General features: G+C 40.2%; 1 protein-coding gene across 2 annotated transcripts in view; it reads left to right on the top strand.

Annotated features, from left to right (window-relative positions):
* The first annotated feature begins 74 nt into the window (after positions 1-74).
* UTP4 (UTP4 small subunit processome component) overlaps positions 75-13,813 on the top strand; it is a 30,257-nt gene continuing 16,518 nt past the window's right edge. The window contains exons 1-6 of one of the 2 annotated variants that reach the window (XM_082862941.1): positions 75-119; positions 1,396-1,556; positions 3,916-4,107; positions 7,487-7,571; positions 9,214-9,303; positions 12,261-12,472. In XM_082862941.1, the coding sequence (XP_082719067.1) occupies positions 1,398-1,556; positions 3,916-4,107; positions 7,487-7,571; positions 9,214-9,303; positions 12,261-12,472 (738 nt within the window). In that variant the 5' untranslated portion in view covers positions 75-119; positions 1,396-1,397. Of the gene's footprint in view, positions 120-1,301; positions 1,557-3,915; positions 4,108-7,486; positions 7,572-9,213; positions 9,304-12,260; positions 12,473-13,813 lie in introns of those variants that run through there. The other variant, XM_082862942.1, reaches the window with a different exon arrangement.

Genomic DNA, 13,813 nt, shown 5'->3' with positions numbered 1-13,813 from the left:
TGCCTGCGCACTTCCGGCCTTGCGGCGCGAGCACTTCCGGGGCAGAGCACGCGAGCGCGCGCGCACGTGGGGCCGGGGCGGAGAGAGGCGAGCGCCGAGAGTGGCTAGCCCATCCGCTGGTGAGTTGGGGAAGGGGCGTGGGGAGCGGGGATGGGACGGGGTGGGGGGTGTTAGAGCGGGTGAGGCCTGCTACAGGTCGGCGCCCGGCGGAGCTCGCCGATTCTCTTGTGCCGAGGGCGGTGGGGGCTACTCCGGAGATCCCCGGAGAGGGAAGGAGCGGTGGAGCCCTCGCGCGCGCGTTGGACGCACTCTTAGCCCGGCCCGGCCGAACGCGCCTGCTCTGCAGGCAGGTTCCTCACCTTGAAAGGAGACGAGTAGGGGGCGACCCAGAGCGAAGTGCGTATATTGGCGGCGACGGAGCGGCAGGTAGAGGGAGTAGTTGACAGATGCCGACCAGTCCTGTCGCTCCTCCCCTTGAGACGCTCTCTGTTCTTCCTGCCCCATCAGCCCCACCGTCAGTACCGTAGTTGAGTGTGTGATTTGAAAATTTAACATGCAGTAGAGATAGAGGTGTTTGCCAAAATGCAGATTGCTAGCCCTCCCCCCGCCCCAAAAGATTGGAATTCTGGAACTGTGGAATAGGACCCGGAATCCTGCATTTTTAAAAACCATTTATCGAGGTGATTTTGATACAGGAGTTCTGCGGAGTCTGCGGACCTGACTTTGAGATACTCCTTTAGACTGTCCACATTTCTTGTTTCTTTAGAGTGGTCGTGGTATTTATCCTCCTCTCCACCACCCCCACCCCCAGAAACCTCACACACAAAATACAAAGGAGACCTTAGTTCTGCCTCGAATACATCCGGTCAGCTCCATGTGACTCCCTTCAAGTGCGCACTCCCAGTTAGAGAATGAGGTTATGTTCAGTCTTTTGCTCTAAGATCACGTTTTAAATTCTCACCCCTCTTTTCCTGGACCACTTCCTTCAGGCAGTTGTCAGGATTGCTGGCAGTCTGGGTGATGCTGTATGTGCTGATCTTTTTATTTTGTTGCTGAAGAATCCTGAGCTTCTGGAGACTGTTTGATAGATTCTGTATGGGCCATGAAAGCATCATTAGTTGGATATTTAGAAATGAACCTCCGTCGGACTTCCCTGGTGGTCCAGTGGTTAAGAAGCGGCACTTCCAATGCAGGGGGCTCGGGTTCCATCCCTGGTTGGGGAACTAAGACTCCACATTCTGCCCGGCGCGGCCCCCTCCAAAAAAAAAAGTGAAAAAAAATAGAAATGAACGTCGATGAAATATAGTTGGAGTCTTCCACCTAGAATAGTGGTAATAAGAAACATGAGGTGTGACATACTGCTGTTTAACAATGATTCTTTTCTTGCCCCCCTAGGAATGGGTGAATTTAAGGTCCATCGAGTACGTTTCTTTAATTATGTTCCATCAGGGATCCGCTGTGTGGCTTACAATAACCAGTCAAACAGATTGGCTGTTTCACGAACAGATGGCACTGTGGAAATTTATAATTTGTCAGCAAACTACTTTCAGGAGAAAGTAAGTCATTTGGGAGCCTGATTTGGTGTATTTGATGTTAATTTTTTTCTTAAGTTCAATTCTGCCAAATCTATGTTTTTTGTATTCAAAGAGATCAAAAGAATAGTAACTCTCCCCCACTCTCTCCGGAGTTGTTTAGAACCACATAACAAATATGCGATCTCTTGTCTGAATGATGCGCTTAGAGGTATGATCTGTGTGATGTTGGTTAGAAAGATCCTACCTAGGAATTGTGGTGCTCACTGTCATTTGGAAACTGAGGTTTGCTAGATCTGTTGGGCAAAATAAGAAGGAAAATTGTCAAGACCATTGCTTCATATCAGTCTCTGCACCATTGTAACTTTGGTAAAGTGGCATTTCCTGCTATAAGTGTCAGTACCCATTTCATTGTCAATTCAGAAAAAATGATGAGACATTTTAATGTCAAACATTTTGGTGATGTAATATCAGGAAGATGGATTCCTAAGTTCATCTGTCTGAGAGAAGGTAGATTTATATGCCTTATATTTGGGAATAAAGATTTTAAATTAGGTAAAGTACTGTTTGGGTGTATGCAAAGGGCTGTTACAGCAGCATATTTTTCAAAGGCAGTGATTACTGATTTCAAGTGCAATAAAATAATTCCGGTCACATTTACTGAGTGCCTTACATGCCATAGGCACCATGAAATAAATGAATAGAAGGAAAAATGAATGAATGCAGTGCCCAGCAACTTAGTACTTGGAATTTAGGCACTCTGTAAATGTTTCTAAATGACTGAGTGGCAAGTATTAGGCATTAAGATGAATGTCAGAGGCCCTACCTTCAAGGAGTTCAAAATCCAGTGGGGGAAAGGTGAGTATACAGTTTGCAAACAGTGTGGCAAATTTTATGATAGACCTAAGCAGAGGCATAGAATCTTAGTGGAGAGGTGCCTTCTCTGATGAGGTGTGTTTAGGATTCCTGGAAAGAGATGACTTACTGAGCTGATCCCTGAAGCACTAATAGGAGTTAAGAAATTGCTGGTCACCACAAAGGAGTCACATTCCATAGAATGAAAAACATGCTATGGTACATGCTTGTTACATCCTGTGATTTTTCTTGTCATTTACGATAATTGTAATTATATAATAGTTCATATATATTTGTTTAATGTCTTCTTCCTTGCTGAACTTCAAATTTTATGAAAACAAGGACCTTGTCAGTGATATTCATGGCTGTATTCCCAACATTTAGCAAGTGCCTAGGACAAAGACACTGCTTAGTTAATACATGTTGAATGAATAAGTCAACTGGTCTTTACCTAGTACCTCTTATTTTCCTCTCCCATCTGTTTTCTTTTTTTTTTTTTTGAACAATTAATTCAGTCTAGTCTTCCACTTTCTCTATGTTCCCTTCCCTGGTATTGAAAATTGCTTAGCTCTGAACAAGAGCTTGTTTCTCAGAACAAGAAAACATTATATCTCTGAGAGTGAAGAGTAGTGCCTAGGAGTAAGGAGACCCACATTCTCTTCATGTCGTTGACTTTGGCCCTTTGGGCAAGCCACTTAATTAATGAATATTTTGCCTTTCCAAGTTCAGATAGGAAAAATTATACCTCCTCATTCCCTTTTGTATCAAGCAGATATAAGAGTAAAATTCCTGGGCTTCCCTGGTGGCGCAGTGGTTGAGAGTCCGCCTGCCGATGCAGGGGACACGGGTTCGTGCCCCCGTCCGGGAAGATCCCACATGCCGTGGAACGGCTGGGCCTGTGAGCCATGGCTGCTGAGCCTGCGCGTCCGGAGACTATGCTCCGCAACAGGAGAGGCCACAGCAGTGAGAGGCCCGCGTACCGCAAAAAAAAAAAAAAAAAAAAAAAAAGAATAAAATTCCTTGATAGTATGAATGCTTTTTGAGTGCTAAGAAAACACTTAGAAATCTGAGACTTGAATGAAAAGCTGGAGTGAGCTGCCTTTGTTTAATTTTTTAAACAGCTTTTAATTGGTGAAATTGACACACAGTAAGCAACGTGTATTCAAAGTGTATGTATTGGTAACTTTTGACATGTGTACACCTTTGAAATTATCACTCAATCAAAATAATTGCCATGATTTTTAAAAATTAGATACATCAGATACAAACTGGATTGTCTGAAACTTTATTGTCTAAAAAGGTTTTGCAGAACAAGTCCTAGTAAAAGAAACAAAACCAACTGTATAAGTAACTAAAATGTGAACCTGAAAAAAATGAAAATATCAGTAACATGATCTTCAGATAGTGTAAAACCCCACACTAGTTGTTTCTAGAGAGGCATTTTGATTTTCACCTTTTTGCCTGTGACCACTCAGTGCTAGTAGCTGATGAATTCGTGGTGGGTTGAAAAGTTATGGTGTTTCTGTAGTTTTTCCCAGGTCATGAGTCTCGGGCTACAGAAGCTCTGTGCTGGGCAAACGGACAGCGACTGTTTAGTGCTGGACTCAATGGAGAGATTATTGAGTATGATTTGCAGGCGTTAAACATCAAGTATGCTATGGATGCCTTTGGAGGACCCATTTGGAGCATGGCTGCCAGCCCCAATGGCTCTCAACTTTTGGTCAGTAAGCAACTATTGGTAATTCAAACCAAGATTTCTCTTCTGCCCACTTAAACTTGCTTCCTTATGTTCATAGGAAGGTGAAATTGTATTATAGCATGTAGCAACTCCACTCTGAGCTGGATTCCAGCAACCAAGCAAGCAATTGTATCTGGATTCCAATACGAGATACAAGATTGGGATTCTTGTTGGGGATTTAAAACTCCCTTGTCCTTTGGCACTCTTTCTGCTGCTACTTTGGACCTTGTTGATTCATTTATGAAACCAGAGGTTTCAGTTTGGTTCAGCATTTCCCAAACTATGTTCTTTGGAATTGGGAGATGTAGAAACTGTCTTTTGTTTTGTTGTGCCTTGTGTTTTATGATAAGTTTTGTTTCAGAAATACGGCGTACTAAATCCTTCTGTAGATTCACAGCACACGTTAGTATATCTAAACTTCTGATAGGTCCTTCTACAAGTCAACCTGTGGAACCATGTTTTTCCAGTGTTTCTCAAAAAATTTTTGAGCACAGACTTAAGACTCCCCCCCCCCCCCCCCCCGAGAGGGCAGACAGCAGAAGCAAGAAGAACTACAACCTGCAGCCTGTGGAACAAAAACCACATTCACAGAAAGAGACAAGATGAAAAGGCAGAGGGCTATGTACCAGATGAAGGAACAAGATACAACCCGAGAAAAACAACTAAATGAAGTGGAGATAGGCAACCTTCCAGAAAAAGAATTCAGAATAATGATAGTTAAGATGATCCAGGACCTCGGAAAAAGAATGGAGGCAAAGATCAAGAAGATGCAGGAAATGTTTAACAAAGACCTAGAATTAAATAACAAACAAACAGAGATGAACAATACAATAACTGAAATGAAAACTACACTAGAAGGAATCAATAGCAGAATAACTGAGGCAGAAGAACGGATAAGTGGCCTGGAAGACACAATGGTGGAATTCACTGCTGCGGAACAGAATAAAGAGAAAAGAATGAAAAGAAATGAAGACAGCCTGAGAGACCTCTGGGACAACATTAAACACAACAACATTTGCATGATAGGGGTCCCAGAAGGAGAAGAGAGAGAAAAAGGACCAGAGAAAATATTTGAAGAGATTATAGTCAAAAACTTCCCTAACATGGGAAAGGAAATAGCCACCCAAGTCCAGGAAGCGCAGAGTCCCATACAGGATAAACCCAGGGAGAAACACACTGAGACACATAGTAATTAAATTCGCCAAAATTAAAGACAAAGAAAAATTGTTAAAAGCAGCAAGGGAAAAACGATAAATAACATACAAGGGAACTCCCATAAGGTTAACAGCTGATTTCTCAGCAGAAGCTCTACAAGCCAGAAGGGAGTCACATGATATACTTAAAGTGTTGAAAGGGAAGAACCTACAACCAAGATTACTCTACCCGGCAAGGATCTCCTTCAGATTCATGGAGAAATCAAAAGCTTTACAGACAAGCAAAAGCTAAGAAAATTCAGCACCACCAAACCAGCTCTACAACAAATGCTAAAGGAACTTCTCTAAGTGGGAAACACAAGAGAAGAAAAGGACCTACAAAAACAAACCCAAAACAATTCAGAAAATGGTCCTAGGAACATACATATCAATAATTACCTTAAACGTGAATGGATTAAATGCTCCAACCAAAAGATACAGGCTTGCTGAATGGATACAAAAACAAGACCCATCTATATGCTGTCTACAAGAGATCGGAAGAATCAATATGGTGAAAATGACTATATTACCCAAAGCAATCTACAGATTCAATGCAATCCCTATCGAATTACCAATGGCATTTTTTACAGAACTAGAACAAAAAATCTTAAAATTTGTATGGAGACACAAAAGACCCCGAATAGCCAAAGCAGTCTTGAGGGAAAAAAATGGAGCTGGAGGAATCAGACTCCCTGACTTCAGACTATACTGTAAAGCTACAATAATCAAGACAGTAGGGTACTGACACAGAAACAGAAACATAGATCAATGGAACAAGATAGAAAGCCCAGAGATAAACCCACGCACCTATGGTCAACTAATCTATGAAAAGGAGACAAGGATATACAATGGAGAGACAGTCTCTTCAATAAGTGGTGTTGGGAAAACAGGACAGCTACATGTAAAAAAATGAAATTAGAACACTCCCTAACACCATACACAAAAATAAACTCAAAATGGATTAGAGACCTGTATGTAAGACTGGACACTATAAAACTCTTAAAGGAAAACATAGGAAGAACACTTTGACATAAATAACAGCAAGATGTTTTTTGATCCACCTCCTAGAGTAATGGAAATAAAACCAAAAATAAACAAATGGGACTTAATGAAACTTCAAAGCTTTTGCCCAGCAAAGGAAACCATAAACAAGACAAAAAGACAACCCTCAGAATGGGAGAAAATATTTGCAAAAGAATAAATGGACAAAGAATTAATATCCAAAATATATAAACAGCTCATGCAGCTCAATGTTAAAAATATAAACAACCCGATCCAAAAATGGGCAGAAGACCTAAATAGACATTTCTCCAAAGAAGACATACAGATGGCCAAGAATCACATGGAAAGCTGCTCAACATCACTAATTATTAGAGAAATGCAGATCAAGACTACAATGAGGTATCACCTCACACCAGTTAGAATGGGCATCATCAGAAAATCTACAAACAAATGCTGGAGAGGGTGTGGAGAAAAGGAACCCTCTTGCACTGTTGGTGGGAATGTATATTGATACAGCCACTATGGAGAACAGTATGGAGGTTCCTTAAAAAACTAAAAATAGAGCTACCATATGATCCTACAATCCCACTGCTGGGCATATATACCCAGAGAAAACCATAATTCAAAAAGACACATGTACCCCAATGTTCATTGCAGCACTATTTACAATAGCCAGGTCATGGAAGCAACCTAAATGTCCATCGACAGACAAATGGATAAAGAAAATGTGGTACATATAGACAATGGAAAGACTCCCCCCCCCCCATTCTTACCAGTAGACTGGGTACTTGCAGAGATTTAGTTTTCTGTGATGGATTTATGATTTTTTTTAAATTTGTACTATTTTGTAATACCTTGACGTATCTCCATTTAGGTGACACAGTTAATGGGTCTTTTATTTAGGCCATGGGTGTCCAGCAGAGACATGCTATGAAATCCTGTTTCTCCTCCATGTCCTATTCAGGAATTGTGCCCCTAATTGGCCTGCTTTCTGGCTAGGACATGAAGACTGCCAGGAACACACTACCAGTTTCTTGGTACCAGTACTTTTTCCCTCTCACAAACTATTTTTCTCTTTCAGAACAAGTGTTAGCTTGAAGGAGGAAATGTATATATTTAGTTCCATAAAATGCTTTCTTTATTTTCTACTCCCTTTTCCATAATAGGTTGGCTGCGAAGATGGATCTGTGAAACTATTTCAGATCACCCCAGACAAAATCCAGTTTGAAAGAAATTTTGATCGTCAGAAAAGTAAGGGTTATTTGTGGTGAGGCAGTGAGTAGTCTTAACAAGAAGTTATATTTCTGTGCCACTGGAGATGGGATATTTTCCCATGGGTCCAGGTAATATTTTATCTATATGCTAACTTTCTGTGAGTGCAGCGTATGTGCTAGATGCTGTCCTTAGCTCAGGTCCTCTCTGTTGTGTAGCATAGCTATGATTGCCTGGTTAAGTAATAATACAGGAAGCTAGCAATCCAAAATAGGAAAGTGAGTGTTTCTGTGTAAATCAATTTGTTAGTTCTCACTTATTTTTGTGAAGTTTTAACAAATGTGCATAAAGTCTCAGAACTTGGATTTTTCTTTAGGAGCTGTGGTTCTCAGTTCTGCTAGTACTTTCAAGTTGAATGGGGGAATTTTATAAACAATTGCCCCTGTTCCACCTGGACTGACTGACACTGACATCCAGAACAGAGCCTGGCAAACTATTTCTGTGAAGACACCAGCTAGTAAATATTGTAGGCTTTGCAGGCCCTATAGTCTCTGCCAACTCTTGTCATTATAGCACCGCAGTTGCCCTAGATAATACTTAACAAATGCTCATGGTTATGCTCTGGTAAAACTTCATTTACAAAAACAGGTGGTGACCCCAGTTTGGCCTTTGGGCCATAGTTTGCTGACTCCTTTTCTATTATCCACTTTTTTTTTTTTTAACATCTTTATTGGAGTATAATTGCTTTACAGTGGTGTGTTAGTTTCTGTTTTATAACAAAGTGAATCAGCTATACATATACGTATATCCTCGTATCTCCTCCCTCTTGCGTCTCCCTCCCACCCTCCCTGTCCCACCCTGACTCCTTTTCTAGAGAGTAGTGTCTGATGTGTTCTCTGTATCCAATAGTAATGTTTATCCTCTGCTAATCAGATCCCTGTATTGTTTGTTTTTAATATCTCCTGGGTGTTCTTTTTTTAATTACAAAGGTGATATAATGCTTGGTAAAAATTTCATGCATTTAGCCAAGTGTGAAAGAGAAAATAAGTGTCTCATTTCACTCTGTAGGCAATATTTTGGAATTAATCTGGACTTTTTTGTATATTCAGATAGACAAATACATTCACAGGAGTGCTTGCACTTGTTTTTCAGCTTAGTTTTTCATTTGATGTATCACAGACATCTTTCTGTGTCAGTCATGCCAGTCTGCATGGCATTTCATTTTATGGTGTTCCATAATTTATTTAACCAAACTCCTATCGATGGATATTAATTTTGTTTTTACTACTATAGCCAGTGCTGTAATGAACATTCTTATATACACTTGGGCATTCCTGTAAATATTTCTTTTTTGTTAAATTCCTAGTGCAATTACCATGCCAAATTTGCACGTTTAAATTTTGTTAGGTTACTACCAGATCACCTTCCAAAGGTTGTGCTTATCTACTCTCCCATCAACCATTTATCCATTATTAAAAGTAAGTATCAAATATGTCATCATGGGTCCCAGGGCAAAGTTGTCCCTCACCTGTTATAAAACAGTCCTTCGCAAGAGCACAGTAGATGAACTTTAAGACTGTAGAACGCTAGCCCTGTAGATCTTTGTGGAAGGAGAACTCAGTTACCCTTTGCTGTATATTTATGTGTATGTCACTTTCTCTTTTGTTGTACAACTCCCAAGGTCGAATCCTGAGCCTCAGCTGGCATCCCGCTGGTACACACATTGCAGCTGGCTCCATAGACTACATTAGTGTGTTTGATGTCAAATCAGGTGACTGTTTTTCTCAGTTCATTTGGGGTGTGGGTCTTGTTTGTCAGAGCCACATTTCTGGGTTTCCAAGAGCTTGTGACCTTATGCTTTCATGAACCTTCTGAGATGTCACCATGAATTTCACTTCTTTCTTGGATTACTACTGCTGCTTTTAGGGGAATCTTGGTTCTTCAGTGGAATACAGTATTTTTCATCATAAGAATTCACACTAAAATTTGCCCTCAACCAGCGAGACATTTACTATGAGCAATCAGTAGAATACCTATTTATATATACCAGTTCTTTGTAAAAGTGGGTGTCTGTAGTTGAGGAATGTAAGATCTTGGTAACATAGTTGGTGAGACTTGAGATCAGAAAGATAGAGAACAACGTGCTTCCTCTGTCCTTGGCCTAGAGAATTGGCTGATGGATTCCTTCACTGAGGAGACTGACTTCAACTTGTTAGGTGGCTGTGTCTACTCTCCGCTAAGATGAGAGGAAACACAGGGCAGACATGTCACCTTTTTCTTTTTCCTTAGTGCTTGAGCATGTTTTTTATTATCAGTTATATATGCATATAGTCAAAGAATTCCTTAAGGCTTGTTACAAAAAAGCAGGAGTCCCCCTATATCCCTTCTCCCACTCCTCAAAGGCAGCCACCTGCAACTCTTAGCTAATTCTTTTGGTATTTATCTTTATGCTATACATAGTATGCTTAAAATGCTTTATTTTTTTCAGTTTTAGCCTATTATTTATTGACTTCCACTATTTAACCCTCTTTCTCTGCCCTTTGCCACATGTAGCAATATTTCCTCCTGATCCTCCCAGTATGGTTATGTTCTAACTTTGTTCAGATTAGCAGTTGATGTTTTTATTCGTAGACTATATACATACAACTTGCATAGTAAATTTCTTTTCCTTTCCTGTATGCTTTTTGTTAATGCTGAGTGTCTGTCTCTGTCTCTCTCTTTTGTGTGTGTGAGATTGAATATATATATATATATATATATATATATATATATATATCTCACTAATTCATCTCCACATTCTTCCAGTTGTATGATTTAGGTTCAGCTACATCTGGGGTTTTTTTCTGTTTTTTTTTTGTTGTTGTTAGTTTGTTTTGGGTTTTTTTGCGGGATCTTAGTTCCCCCACCAGGAATTGAACCTGGGCCCCTGCAGTGAAAGTGCCAAGTTCTAACCACTGGGTCGCCAGGGAATTCCCACATCTGGTTTTCTTTCTATCACTTTTATCTCCTTGAAGGTTTCTCTCCCAGAGCCTTCTGCCCTGCTCCAGCTTAGTGGAGCCAGTTTCTGGGCCTACTGCACAACTCTGGGCCTACTGCACAACTCTGAGATCTTGAACTCTGGTTTTTCAACCATTCTGGAGATCCCCTTTGCTTTATTCTCCAGTAGAGTTCCCTGTTGCCAAGTCATTCATTTTCGTAGTTTATCACTTTGTTTGATGGATCCTGAGAAAGGGTTTCTGAGAAAGAATTCTAGTTGGAAATTATTTTTCCTTAGAATTTTGAAGCTGTGGTTCCACTGTCGTCCAGCTTCTAGTATTGTTATGGACTCTGATGCCTTTCTGAGAGTAGATCCTTTTTGTAGGTTTTTGTGGTTGGTTTTTCCTGGGAGCTTTTAAGATCTTCCCTTTATCTTTACTGTTCTGAAATGTAATAATTATGTTTTTTGTTGTGTGGATCTGTTAACATCCATTGTATTGGACAACTTGGTAGGTTCCTTTAATCCAAAAACCCATGTTTTTCATTTCTGAGGAAAATTCTTATAATTATTTTGTAAAGGAGTTTCTTTCCATTTTCTCCTTTCTGGAATTTTATTACTGGAATGTTGCCTCTTCTAATTTTCTTTCTTTCTTTTTTTCTTTTTCCCCCTTGTTATTTTTCATCTCTAACTTCTTACTTTGCTTCCTGGGAGAGTTTGTCATTTTTATCTTTCAGTCCTTTTATTGAGGTTCTCATTTCTGCCATTCATTTCCAGAGTTCTTTTTTGTTTCCTGAATGTTCTTTTTTACAGCATTCTCTTTTTGTTTCATTATACAGTATACTAAACTCTTCTCCAAGACTATTCATGGTAATAGCTGTGAAGTGTTCTTCGCCCTGGCTTTTTCCCACCTTGTTGTTTATTTTTTTCTGGTCCTATGTTGGGCCTCTCCCTTTCATATTGAGGCTTTCCTCCCGTGTCTAGAGGTTCCTCTCATCACCACACGAATGGTGCTGATCACATCTGAGCTTCATTGAGGAATGGTCTGGCTGGACTGTTAGCTTGGGGATGCTCTCAAGACAGGCTCTTTAGATCTTTTCTCTTGTGCTGGTCATATTTCTCAGAACTGTTTTTTGTTCTCCTGCCTGGTGACAACAAGCCCAGCCATCAGCATTCTAAGAAGAAAGCTGGTGTTCTCAATACAGAGTTGTAACATTTCCCTTAATCTGTGTTCCATGCATCACCTCTGTTTCCAGACTATCTGGAGTCACCAGTTGCTGAGTCTTCTGAGGATTCCATGATATAAATCAGATGGTTTCTTGACTTTTCCTACTGCGGATTTGGGACTTAGTTTTAGGGTTCTACTAAGTCGGTTACTACTCCGTGTCTGCTTTCCAGTTCCCCAAATTTTGGCACTATTGTTTTCTCTCCTTTTCTCATGGGGATTTGGAAGGGAGCAGAGTGTAATGTGTGTGTGCAGTTGGCTGCTTTTCAGTGAAGCCTCAAATGTCTCGTTTCCATTTCACCTCTCCACCAAAAATTCCTTATGTCTGCAACCCCCACCACCACCGCTGCCCTCCTTGTTCAGGGAACCATTTTGGTGTTCCAAAACTGAGTTCACCATAACCACTGTTTACTGGCTGTCTGTGGTCTGTGCTCAGGCAGCTGACTTACCAGATGCCTACCACAGGCAGCTTCTGAAGACTGAGGAGAAATAAGTGCCATTCACATGCGGGCTTTGCTTTCTTTTTCAGGGAGCGCTATTCATAAGATGCTTGTGGATAGGCAGTATATGGGTGTGTCTAAGCGGAAGTGTATCATATGGGGCGTGGCCTTCCTGTCCGATGGCACCGTCATAAGCGTGGACTCTGCTGGGAAGGTGCAGTTCTGGGACTCAGCTACCGGTACCCTTGTAAAGAATCATCTCATTGCAAATACTGACGTGCAGTCCATTGCCATATCTGATGTGAGTATAGTCCCTGTTTGAGCAGTTCCTGTACAACCTGGGGCATGAGTAGAGAAGGCCGTGTCAGTGGTGTGCCACAGACACTGTTCCCTAATCCTGAATGTTGTAGTGGAGGAAGATTGAGTTTAGGACAATGCATCTGAAAACCCACACAGTTTTCCTGAACACTTATTCTCCAACAGTTAGTTAGAGAATATTCTCTAAACGATTAGTTAGCAGAGAGGTTTTCTTCAGACACTCCCTGTCCCCAGTTAACCCCGTCTGATTGTAGATAGGGCACAAGTATTCTAGAAGAATCTTGAGAAGTGCTATTTCCTCTCTCTGCCTGACTGTTCTGCTTCCTATCTTGGAACATTAGAAGGTAATTTTATAGTGATTTCGACACTACTGATTTTTCTCCTGTTTGTATAGGAGTTAAAGCAGGTTTGTATTGAACATGTGTGCCTCTTGCCATCTTGTAACATGAATTCTTAATCAGAAACCTTTGGATATTTTAGCAATGAGGCACAGGAAGTGATTTTGAGGGTTTTTTTTTAATGTTTATTGCAGTATAGTTGATTTACAATGTTGTGTTAGTTTCTGCTGTACAACAAAGTGAATCCTTTATACATACACATATATCCATTCTTTTTTATTCTTTTCCCATATAAGTCATTACAGAGTATTGAGTAGAGTTTCCTATGCTATACACTAGGTCCTTATTAGTTATCTGTTTTATATATAGTAGTGTGTCTACGTCAATCCCAATCTCCCAATTTATCATCCCCACTCCCGCTTCTCTCCCCACCCCGTAACCATAAATTTGTTTTCTACATCTGTGACTTTGTTTCTGTTTTGTAAATAAGTTCATTTGTAACATTTTTTTAGATTCCACATGTAAGCGATATTATATGATATTTGTCTCTCTGTCTGAGCTTTGATGACTAGATCTTTTATCTTTACATAATTAGTTTGAGTGTTGTTTTCTTACTTAAGTGTGTCTAGTGTAGAGATCACTCCTGCTTTCTTTTCTTGCCTATAAAATGTTCCTATCCCATTCCACAGTTTTTCCATGAGAACAATTTGTTAGTGCTAAAGCCCTATAAAACATGTAGATGTCACATATAAACTATAATAGAAGTCAAGGTTTAAGTGAGTGGGAGGAATTCTCCTTTTAAAATAGAGTTTTGATCCAAAATGGTTGTAATTATTAGATAGTAAGACTTAATTATTAAATTTAGTACTATTTAAAGTGTAACTATTTAAGGATTATGCACCTGTTCAAAGACCAGAGAAGATGTATATTTATTGCTATGGAACAATTTCCAGGATATATTGGTAAGGGGAAAAAGTAGAACAGTA

Source organism: Leucopleurus acutus, assembly GCF_964270905.1.
Source record: "Leucopleurus acutus genome assembly, chromosome: 20".
NCBI classification, from domain to species: domain Eukaryota; kingdom Metazoa; phylum Chordata; class Mammalia; order Artiodactyla; family Delphinidae; genus Leucopleurus; species Leucopleurus acutus.
The sequence above is the reverse complement of the archived record's forward strand: the minus strand, read 5'-3'. Positions and strand labels throughout refer to the sequence as shown.